Source organism: Eurosta solidaginis, chromosome 3 (assembly GCF_040869045.1).
Source record: "Eurosta solidaginis isolate ZX-2024a chromosome 3, ASM4086904v1, whole genome shotgun sequence".
NCBI lineage: Eukaryota > Metazoa > Arthropoda > Insecta > Diptera > Tephritidae > Eurosta > Eurosta solidaginis.
Genome location: NC_090321.1, coordinates 130,173,386 through 130,185,844, shown reverse-complemented (window position 1 = coordinate 130,185,844; position 12,459 = coordinate 130,173,386). Strand labels below are relative to the sequence as shown.

Genomic DNA, 12,459 nt, shown 5'->3' with positions numbered 1-12,459 from the left:
TATCACTCAAAAAACCCTTACTTTAACAGAACTCGGGACTTCAACAACAAGAGTCCCCAGAAACTGGATAAGGTAGAACCGATGGATGTCGACACGTCACAACGCTTCCGTCAACCTACTGCAAGGCAGGAAAACACTGGCTCTTATCGATACCAAAGTAATCCAAATCAAAAATATCCGCAGGCAGTGAAAAGGCCAAACAATGGCTCTGGAAAATTTACAGGACCAAAGCAACAACGAATAAACTGCCTTTCAAGCGGAAATTCCACTTCTAATCTGGAAGATTCCACCTATAGTGATGTGGCAAACGCGGAAACATCAGCAATCGAGGGCGACCTTAACGATCCCGACCAGATAAATTTTTTAGACAGAACTCCCTGCTACCGTTCATTGAAAGAATAGTTGCAGGGAAGAAAATAAAATTACTAATAGATACGGGTGCATCTAAAAATTATATAAAACCCTTAAAATTCCTTAGGCACATTACACCGGTCGAAAAGTCTTTCTTGGTAAAATCAATTCATGGTTTTACTAACATTAAAGAAAAATGCGCGATAAACCTTTTTAACATAAATAGTACCTTCTTTATTCTTCCTTCTCTTTCAACGTTCGACGGAATAATAGGTCTGGATTTGCTTACGCAGGCAGACACGACTATAGATTTAAAGTCAAAAAAAATAATAACCAATGTTGGTTAAGAGGGTATACAATTTTTAAAGTGTGTTAATGTAAATTTCACACGAGTAGAGGACATAGAGGTTCCCGAAATTGTGAGGGTGAAATTTCAAAGAATGGTAAAAAATTTATTGAAAGTTTTCTCTGACCCCAACGAGGCACTCCCATTTAACACAAACAGAGTCGCCACTATTCGCACCGAGAGTGACGATCCGGTTTATTCCAAGCTATACCCCTATCCTATGGGCGTAGCAGAATTCGTGAATACTGAAATTCGCGATTTACTGAAGAACGGTATCATCAGACCGTCTCGGTCACCATATAACAACCCAATCTGGGTTGTTGATAAAAAAAGGAACGGACGCACAAGGAAATGTAAAAAAACGACTTGTCATAGACTTCAGAAATGAACAAAAAAACTATCGACGACAAATATCCCATCCCGAACGTAACGGTTATACTATCAAATCTAGGAAAGGCCAGGTATTTTACAACGCTTGACCTAAAATCAGGATTTCATCAAATAACGTTGGCGGATGCCGATAGGGAAAAGACCGCTTTCTCAGTAAGTAATGGGAAATATGAGTTCTGCAGGCTTCCCTTCGGTCTGAAGAATGCACCCAGCACTTTTCAAAGGGCGATCGACGACGTACTAAGGGAACAAAGAGGGAAATACTGCTACGTTTACGTCGATGACGTTATTATATTTTCAGAAACCGAAGAGGAGCATGTCGAACATATTGAGTGGGTCTTAAAAAGGTTACATGAGGCTAATATGAGGGTTTCTCGCGAAAAATCGCAATTTTTTAAAGAGGACGTTGAATACTTGGGCTTCGTAGTATCTAGAGGAGGCATTAAAACAAGCCCTAGCAAGATAGATGCTATTCACAAATATGAGAAACCCTCCACTCTTTTCAACGTTAGATCATTTCTGGGTCTGGCAAGCTATTACCGTTGCTTTATAAAGGATTTTGCTTCAATAGCGAAACCACTAACGGATATGCTGAAAGGAGACAATGGCAAGGTTAGTGCCACTCAATCAAAAAAAATAAAAGTGGAATTAAAAGAGGTCCTTACATCAGAGGACGTCATGTTACTCTACCCAGATTTCAGGAGGTCATTTGATCTAACGACGGATGCCTCGTCTTTGGGTTTGGGGGCAGTGCTCTCACAGGACGGTAAGCCAATTACCTTTATTTCACGAACTCTGAAAGATCGTGAACAAAACTTCGCAACTAACGAGCGCGAGCTACTCGCGATATTCTGGGCCTTAAAAAGTCTTAGAAATTATCTCTATGGCGTAAAGAATTTAAATATTTTTACAGATCATCAGCCACTGACATTTGCGGTTTCAGACCGAAACCCAAATGCGAAAATTAAACGATGGAAAGCGTTTATCGACGAGCACAACGCTAAAATCTTTTACAAACCCGGTAGAGAAAACCATGTTGCCGATGCTCTGTCACGACAGAACATCCACACTCTAGAAGAGGAAGGTCAATCAGATTTAGCTACAGTTCATATCGAAATATCGCTATCTTATACGGTGGAAGCATCCAAAAACCGCTAAATTGTTTCCGAAACCAAATTGTTTTGGAGGAAGCCAACTTGAACGTAAAACGGAATTTTATATATTTCGGCGAGAAAACTCGTCATGTTATTCAATTCATAAATAAAGATAATCTCATTGAAGAAATTAAAACAGCTGCGAACCCAAATGTGGTAAACGCCATACATTGCGCTTTGCCAATACTGGCCAGCATACAACATGAACTTATAAGGTGCTTTCCGGCAACAAAGTTCTGGCACTGTAAAAATATGGTGACCGACATTGTAAATAAAGACGAACAGAGGGAGATTGTTCTTGCCGAACATAATCGAGCTCACAGAGCTGCCCAGGAGAATGTCAAGCAAATCCTTCGTGATTATTACTTCCCAAAAATGACCAAACTGGCAAACGAAGTGGTCGCGAATTGTAAGATCTGCAGTAAGGCCAAATACGATAGGCACCCACGAAAGCAGGAGTATGGTGTAACACCGGTCCCATCCTATACCGGAGAAATTTTGCACATTGACATATTCTCAACAGATAAAAAATACTTTTTGACCTGTCTCGACAAGTTTTCGAAATTTGCTGTGGTACAGCCTATACCATCTCGAACAATCTCAGATATAAAATACCCAATTATTCAACTAATGAATATATTCCCAGGGACAAAGACTGTTTATTGCGATAACGAGGCCTCTTTAAATTCTGAAACGATAACCTCGTTACTAAAAAATAGCTTCAATGTTGACATCGTCAACGCGCCACCTCTTCATAGCACCTCGAATGGGCAGGTTGAACGCCTCCATATTATACTTTTGGAGATAGCCAGATGTCTGAAATTGGACAGAAAAATCTGCGAGGCCACAGACCTTATATTACTGGCAACAATTGAATACAACCGAACGATTCGGTGACCAATGAAAAACCGATTGATATAGTTCACGCTACACCAACCGACATGAGAAATGAGATAACCATGAAAATAACGAAAGCACAACAAGCACAATTGGAAAGAAATAACCCTTCCAGACAGAATAGGGTGTTCGACGTAGGGGAACGCGTATTAGTAAAGACGAATAGACGACTGGGAAATAAACTGTCCCCTTTATATGTCGAAGAAAGGGTTGAGGCAGATCTAGGAACCACGGTTCTCATAAAAGGGAGGGTGGTCCATAAGGACAACCTGAGATGAAAACCGTGGAATATCTTTCAATATTATAAGGTAAATTAAAAGAAGGTTATTTTCCCCCATCTTTCAGGATCCCCATTGTGATGCTCTCCATCCAAACGGCAATAGCAAAATTGACGGACTACTCGACTTCCGATTATATACCGATCCAGGATGTCGAGGTAATAGTTTGGACACACTTCGGCTATCTTAAGCATAGCACCAATCTTACGGTATATAGAGAAATAGCAGAAGAAACGAAAGGACTAACAACGCATTTCCCCTTATCCCATATGAGAATGCTACTCGACTCAGACATTTCACACATAAAAGTTCTTTTAACAACACTGGACATTCACCATAGACAGGCTAGGAGTATTAACATTTTAGGTACTGCTCTAAAGGTGATTGCAGGAACACCCGACTTCGAAGACTTTGAAAACTTAAAATTTCGGCAGCAAGAGCTAATAGAATCAGAGGGACATCAGATAGAAATAAACACAAGCATACAGGAAAAATTAAACCAGCTAACGGAAACAGTTAACAAAGTTATTAAAAACGCAAAGGCTGTACAGATCGATACTCATCATTTGTACGAAACGCTGCTTGCGCGAAATAGAATCCTTATAACCGAAATCGAGACTTTAATTTCAACCATAACCCTTGCAAAGATAGGAATCATAAATCCCCTGATGCTAAACTCGGAAGATGTAAAAAATATTTTTGAGGCACGCTCTACAAATACAACAATTACTGACTTAATGGAGGTATCATATATCAAAGCCCTTTTAGATGGGAGCCTTCTGCATTTCATAATAAAGTATCCTAAACCTACATTAGTTTGTAAGAAAATTATTATTTTCCCTGTTCAACACAATGGAACTATCCTGCACCGTGGGAACAACAACAACGTTGCTGACTGTGGGAATCAAAATTTGGCGATTGGGAACTGCAACACAACACTCACAACAACTTTTTGCAAAAGATTGCAGCATCCCACATGCGCACAACAGCTGTATTCGAATAATGTTGCAAACTGCAGTACTTGCCCTAGCAACCTTGAACCTATTACTGTGGTTGACGATGGCATTATCATTATAAACGATAACACCGCTTTGATCAAAACGGGGTGATCAAAGGGGAACTTATTTACTTTCCTTCGACGATGAAGTTTACGTTAACGGATCTAACTTTGTAAACCGAAATGGCATGTTAAAGAAATTACCAGGGCCAGCGGCGACCGTTCTCCTTAATATCACCAACCATCAAGAAGTATTGAGTCTTCCATACCTTCACAGGATAAATATGGAAAATCTGCGCTTTATCGCAAAAATTGAATCAAGAACTATGACGGGGCCAACAATATCAGGCTTCGCTAGCATTATATTGATTATCGTTTGTTACACTCTAGTTAAAATATGGCAGAGGAGAAGGAAAAGACGCCAATGCCAAGACCTTCAGCATGTCATTGATAACTTTAAGAAGTCCGTGGACGGCCTTCACTTAGAAGGGGAGGAGTTAACACAAGCTAATGCTTCTCAATAATTCTGTCCGCGCATGGCCTGTGTCAGCGAATATCCATTCTCACGCTGACGGATAAGCCACAACGATTGCGTAACATGAGCAGTGCTATGAAACAACAATTTTCGCGCATGGCCTGTATCAGCGAATATAAGTTAACACAAGCGAATGCTTCTCAATAATTCTGTCCGCGCATGGCCTGTGTCAGCGAATATCCATTCTCACGCTGACGGATAAGCCACAACGATTGCATAACATGAGCAGTGCTATGAAACAGCAATTTGGCCTGTGTCAGCGAATATCCATTCTCACGCTAGCAGGTGCAGCTCAACGCTGGCAGCTATTAAGAACGCAAGCGTCTGTGTCGCTTTGGCTGCCTTCAAGACTAAGGTGCAGGGTTTTTAAGTAGGCACTTTAGAATGTAAGTTCAGTTAGTTTTTGGCATGACAACGAATAAAACGTATTATTGTAATAAATTCTAAACTGCAAATGACTTTTAATGGATTACCAGGAAACAGTAAAACTTATATTAATACGCTAACAAAATTTCCATACAATCAATTGACAGGCTGTTTCGCATACTTAGCATACGTAAAATCATGTAAAAGTTATATGAATAGATTCATATTGATCAACCGCAATGCATGGACCTATTTTTGTTAACAAATATTACTCTATTTGTTTATAATTAATAGATAAAGTTTTTTGTAAATTCGAACAATTCATACAAATATCGAAATTAATTTTCGTGCACAAGCGCGCCATCTTTGGGAACAATTATCTAAGTGTTCTAGTGCGAATTTCAAAGACCTAAACCTTTATGATTCCCTGCTAAATTCCAAAGCACAAATGTTTCACGTACATACAAATATGGTGCCCAATGTTGCCACTTAACATAATAGCCTCTACCAAAATCCTAAAAAATTGTTCCAAAATAATTTGTAGCTTACCAAAAAACTTTAAATAGAATTAATTTTTGAACGGCCCATTTTTTTGTGGCAAATTTTACTTACACGTAAATACACAAGTCTTTATTTAACAGATTATTTGTCTTTTATTTTAGTTGTTTTCAAGAAAACATGAAATCACAAATAATGAGTTAACTTTTGTTGGAACTAACTAAATTCATTTATAACAATTAATGACAAATTTGGCCGAAAATATTTTTGCATTTGCAGATTTAATCCTCATTTTTAATAAAGTACGACTTATACTGAACAAAAAACAAAAAATTTTCAAAAATATAACATTAAATTTTGAATATATTGTCTTTTATGCTAATTTATTTTATTTCTTATTTTACTTTATTATATATTCGTATATTTCAACTTAGTTTATTATTATTTAAATGCAACTTGACTGAATCGGAAAATTTCACGTTGTATATTAAACGAAAAAAAACGTCCCTTGATTTTAGGTGAAAATGGCAACCGGCATCATGGCAGCCGTATTGCATAGGCTGTATTTTACCCACTATCTATATATTAATACGCTAACAAAATTTCCATACAATCAATTGATAGGCTGTTTCGCATACTTAGCATACGTAAAATCATATAAAAGTTATATGAATAGATTCGTATTGATCAACCGCAGTGCATAGGCCTATTTTTGTTAACAAATATTAATCTATTTGTTTATAATTAATAGAAAAATTTTTTTGTAAATTCGAAAAATTCATACAAATATCGAAATTAATTTTCGTGCACAAGCGCGCCATCTTTGGGAACAATTACCTAAGTGTTCTAATGCGAATTTCAAAGACCTAAACCTTTATGATTCCCTGCTAAATTCCAAAGCACAAATGTTTCACGTACATACAAATATGGTGCCCAATGTTGCCACTTACCTATAATAGCCTCTACCAAAATCCTAAAAAACTGTTCCAAAATAATTTGTAGCGTACCAAAAAACCTTAAATAGAATTAATTTTTGAACGGCCCATTTTTTTGTGGCAAATTTTACTTACACGTAAATACATAAGTCTTTATTTAACAGATTATTCGTCTTTTATTTTAGTTGTTTTCAAGAAAACATGAAATCACAAATAATGAGTTAACTTTTGTTGGAACTAACTAAATTCATTTATAACAATTAATGGCAAATTTGCGCGAAAATTTTTTTGCATTTGCAGATTTAATCCTCATTTTAAATAAAGTACGTCTTATACTGAACAAAAAACAAAAAATTTACAAAAATATAACATTTAATTTTTTATGTTGTCTTTTATGCTAATTTATTTTATTTCTTATTTTACTTTATTATATATTCGTTTATTTCAACTAAGTTTATTATTATTTAAATGCAACTTGGCTGAATCGGAAAATTTCACGTTGTATATTAAACGAAAACAAAACGTCCCTTGGTTTTTATTGAAAACGGCAACCGGCATCATGGCGGCCGTATTGCATAGGTAGTATTTTACCCACTATCTATATATTAATACGCTAACAAAATTTCCATACAATCAATTGACAGGCTGTTTCGCATACTTAGCATACGTAAAGTCATATAAAAGTTATATGAAGCGATTCGTATTAATCAGCCGCAGTGCATAGAATTAATTTTTGAACGGCCCATTTTTTGTAGCAAATTTTACTTACACGTAAAGACATATGTCTTTATTTAACAGATTATTTGTTTTTTATTTTAGTTGTTTTCAAGAAAATATGAAATCACAAATAATGAGTTAACTTTTGTTGAAACTAACTAAATTCATTTATAACAATTAATGGCAAATTTGCCCGAAAATCTTTTGGCATTTGCAGATTTAATCCTCATTCTAAATAAAGTACGCCTTATACTGAACAAAAAACAAAAATTTACAAAAATATAACATTAAATTTTTTATATTGTCTTTTATGCTAATTTATTTTATTTCTTATTTTACTTTATTATATATTCGTTTATTTCAACTTAGTTTATTATTATTTAAATGCAACTTGACTGAATCGGAAAATTTCACGTTGTATATTAAACGAAAAAAAAATGTCCCTTGATTTTAGGTGAAAACGGCAACCGGCATCATGGCATAGGCAGTATTTTACCCACTATCTATATATTAATACGCTAACAAAATTTCCATACAATCAATTGACAGGTTGTTTCGCATACTTAGCATACGTAAAATCATATAAAAGTTATATGAATCGATTCGTATTGATCAGCCGCAGTGCATAGAATTAATTTTTGAACGGCCCATTTTTTGTGGGAAATTTTACTTACACGTAAATACATAAGTCTTTATTTAACAGATTATTTTTTTTTATTTTAGTTGTTTTCAAGAAAACATGAAATCACAAATCATGAGTTAACTTTAGTTGAAACTAACTAAATTCATTTATAACAATTAATGCCTAATTATAATTTTATTTAATTAATTATAAATACATATAAATAGTAAAGCGCCGATTGCATGCCTAACAGGTGATGTGAAATAAGTTAAATTCCTTTAGCACATTTCTTCGTTCTTAACTAAAAATTCGTGTTTTTTGAATTATGACGCTATTGAAGTAAATGGGCGATATATGTATATGTAGTTGATATTGGTGATATAGGCCTACTGGTGAACCAAGCACCCAAAACTAACTTCGGTAGCGCGCCAACTGCGTATCTCCCGGGTGGTGTATAAAAAGCAAATTTTCAATTCAATTTCAAGTAATTTCAACACAATTCTGTGTAAATTTCATTTGATTTTACATATTTGTTATATTTTTTTTAAGGAGCTGCACACCAAAACTTATAATTACATTTGAAAAGTTTGTAGAAAATTTAAGAAAATAAAATCAAAGATTATAACGTCTTAGGTCAAATTCAAAATTTTAATGAGAACTTTAAGTAAGATAGATCAGTTTGCTATATTTCCACTCACTGCTCAACTATTAACGCATTATTGCACTACCCCAACACTGGATGCATAGAGTGAGTTGAAAAAAATACAAGTTGGTCGAATTTCGACCACGGGCGATACTAGTTTATATTTTTCACTTAACATATATTATTTATACTAAGCAAAAAAAAAAAAGTTTTGTCATTAGTCTGTAAGTGCTCTGTCGTCATGTATGACTAAAAATAAATAAATAAAAATAATATGAAACATGCATCAAAATTATTTTATTTAAGCAAAGGAAATAGCTTTTTCACGACACTCGAGAAAGAGCGCCGCGACCCACAGTAAAGTAATTCAGCGTAGCATTGTTCTCATATTAAAAATTAGATTTATGGTCATACTGCTTTCTTAGGGAAAATGCAGTAATTTTATGTTTTCTTTGTTTTAGATATATACACTGTTCAACAAGTAGTTAATCTCTTGGGGTTTGGATGGTTCCACGTTAAGCTTTCACTTTTAGTTGGGCTGTGCTGGATGGCTGACTCTATGGAAATTACCCTTCTTAGTATTATTGGCCCAACAATACAATGTGAATGGAATATATTAACATACCAAAAAGCAATGATGACAGCTATGGTATTTCTAGGAATGTTGATAAGTCCTCCTTTTTGGACTCAATTAAGTGATCGTTACGGTCGCAAATCGGTGAGTTATAAACCTAAGAAGCTTTACAAATATTTTATTTTATTGAGTATTCCTACCTTACTATCTCACAGTACTATTTGTAGAAATGAAATATGAATGAGGAAATGGGTCGCTTTTGGATTATTTCCCCCAAAATTATGCATATAGTGATATGTAAATGTGATGTAATACAATAAATAATAATAATTGGACGTTGTGGCAGCGCACTGCCCTCAAGCCCTCAAGTAGCCTTATGACACCAGGCTAATCCTGTTTATTATTTTTTTCTTTATTAATTTTATTACATATTTATAAGTGTAACAAAATATATTAGCATTAACGATTAAGAGAGATAAGGACAGTCTTTTTTGTAGAAAAAAGGGTGTCCGACATATCAAATGTGTTTGAGTGAGAGTTATAATCTTGGCACAAACATCGGAAAGCTTCGTTAAGTTCGAAATTCGTTCTACATTGTTTTAAAAGAAGAGGTTTGTAGTGTCTCGTAGTGCGACAGGGAACACTAAAGTTCACTTCGTTCAGAAGAAATGGTCTTGAAATCGATCCATTCAGTAGTTTTGTTATAAATATTGCGCTAAGCATTTCTCTACGACTAGCAAGAGTTGGAAGATTGATAAATTTTAATCGATTAGTATAAGGTGGAAGATTAAATGAAGAGTCCCATTGAAAATTCCTTAAGGCAAATAGTAAAAACTGTTTTTGTATTGATTCGATCCCCTAAGTAATTAAGTATGGACTTGAAAATGCGGATTCCAGACTATTGAGCCATACTCTAATATCGATCTAACCAATTTTGTGAAGAGGGTTTTTGTAACGCAGGGGTCGCTAAACTCTTTTGCCCACCCTTTTCACAAATGCTAAGACACCTTTAGCTCTATTGACAGTGACACTTATATGAGTGTTGAAACCAAGTTTGCAGTTCATTTTTACTCCCAAGTCTACAAAAAAATTAACACTTTCAAGGTTTTGGTTGTTAATTGTGTAAGAAGGTGGTTATAAAGTCCTACGCGAAAAACACATAAATTTACATTTCTGAAGATTAAGCAGCATATGGTTCACATTGCACCAAGCACCTAAGCAATTTTAATCCGTCTGAAGTAAGAACGTTCTTAAGTCTTAAAAAGTTTTACATCAGCATACCTCAAGATTTTAGAATATTTTATAATTGTAGAGATATCGCTTATAAGTAGCAAAAACAGAATCGGGCCAAGATGACTGCCCTGAGGAACAACAGAGGTGACACTAATGATACTCGAAAACATATTTTTAAAGATTACTCTTTGTGTTCTGCCACAGAGATATGAGGAAATCCAACGAGTGAGACTAGGTTGAAACCCAAGCTTGTCGAGTTTATATACAAGTAAAGAGTGGCATACTTTATCGAATGCTTTACTAAAATCGGTGTATATAACGTCGGTGTGAAGATTTTCTCTGAACCCTTTCGAAATGTGAGTTGTGAACTCAAGTAAATTAGTTATGGGTGATTTGCCCTTACAAAACCCATGCTGAGAACTTGCAATTAATGTTGAAATCGAAAATGTTAGGTGATTTGTAACGATTGCTAGCTATGCCACGATAGTTTTCAATGGACGACTTAATGCCACTTTTATGGAAAGGGATGAGAAAGGATTCCTTCCATGCCGTCGGGAAAATTCCATACTTCAAATATAGGTTAAAAAGACCAGTAAGAGGTTTGTAGATGAATGCTGCACAATTTTTAAGAAAGCATGTGGGAATTAAGTCATGGCCGTATGTAAAAACTCTGTTAGGGTCTGAAGGTACAATGAAACATCTTCAGGTAATAAGTGTGGAGCAGGGATTAAATTACGCTTCCCAAGGCCGTCGGTTCTATGTACCGGAGCGACTCGGGATTTTTCCCGACCAAGGCTGCCATTTCAGTGTAACCCCATTTAATTTGTTACGTCCCTCCCACAAATTGTCATCCTCCCAGCAGCTCCTTGCAGCGGGACTGCTCCATATTTCTTACTCCGGGAAGATATCGAAGCCTGACCCCGGTCCCGAGAAATGGTTTTGCTGCATCTGCTGGAAAAGAATATTTTTAGGACGGCCATACTCTTGTGAGTGTGTCTCGTGCAAGGGATGGTTGCATCGGACAGGTTGTTATGGGCTAGACCCCAAAACCCGACGTCCACGTAACTTTTATAAATCGTTTGTGGCTCCTTGCTGTTCACGTCCTAGGACGTCCCGTAGAGTGCGCCTCAGCCCCCCCCCCCCGCTACCTTCTAGCAGCCCCTCTGCTCAACAAGCCACAAAAAGTACCAGCTGTTGCTCGCGCCCCACGGCGCCACCAACTCCCATAGCTGCTCCCACTCATACCTACAATCTCCGTAGTAGAGTCGGGAGCAATTCCGGGCATCAGCCCCTGCCCCCGTCTTCTTCCCCCTCTTTTCCGGCAGCAATTGTGTAGGTGAGGGAAAAAGACTCTTAGTCCCTACCTCCCTTTGCACCATTTGCCAGCACAGAATATATACGTTTGCGACATCCGCCCAATGCAGCTCCTGACGGTGCCACTTTCCTAGATGTTCTGGTCTCCGCGACGGCAACCCCCCGACGGGTTTCATTGCGCCATGTTGCCAGGTCGCATACCCAAATACACCGGGTACCCCAATACCTACCCAAGGATGTCTAGTCCCAGGGCCTCAACAGCAATCGCGTTTTGGCCTTCCACAACCCAGGCGTAGTCACCCGTCACTTACTCCCAGAGTGACGACGTCTCCCCCTATGCACTTCAGAATTCTGCAGTTAAACTGTAATGGATTAACTGGGAAGATCACGGAGACAGTCGACTTCATGAAGCGGCACAACATCCGCATTGCAGACCTATTCTGGGTATAATGTCCACAGAAAAGATCGCGAGAGCGGAAATGGAGGCGGCCTCGCATTTATCATACACCACACCGTGCAATATCATATATTTGATGCCGACATCGACCGCAGGGACAGTGTCTTAGAACGTCAAGGATTATCGGTCCGGTCAGGCGATGCAAATCTAGA

At 37.0% G+C, this 12,459-nt stretch overlaps 1 protein-coding gene across 9 annotated transcripts in view; it reads left to right on the top strand.

The window, feature by feature from the left end:
- LOC137244275 (synaptic vesicle 2-related protein) overlaps positions 1-12,459 on the top strand; it is a 2,198,928-nt gene that overhangs the window by 505,818 nt on the left and 1,680,651 nt on the right. For all 9 annotated transcript variants that reach the window (XR_010950874.1, XM_067773028.1, XM_067773020.1 and 6 more), the window contains one exon: positions 9,191-9,447. Coding sequence is in view for 8 of the 9 variants with exons in the window: in XM_067773028.1 (XP_067629129.1) it covers positions 9,191-9,447 (257 nt within the window). In the remaining variant the exon portion in view is untranslated. The remainder of the gene's footprint in view (positions 1-9,190; positions 9,448-12,459) is intronic.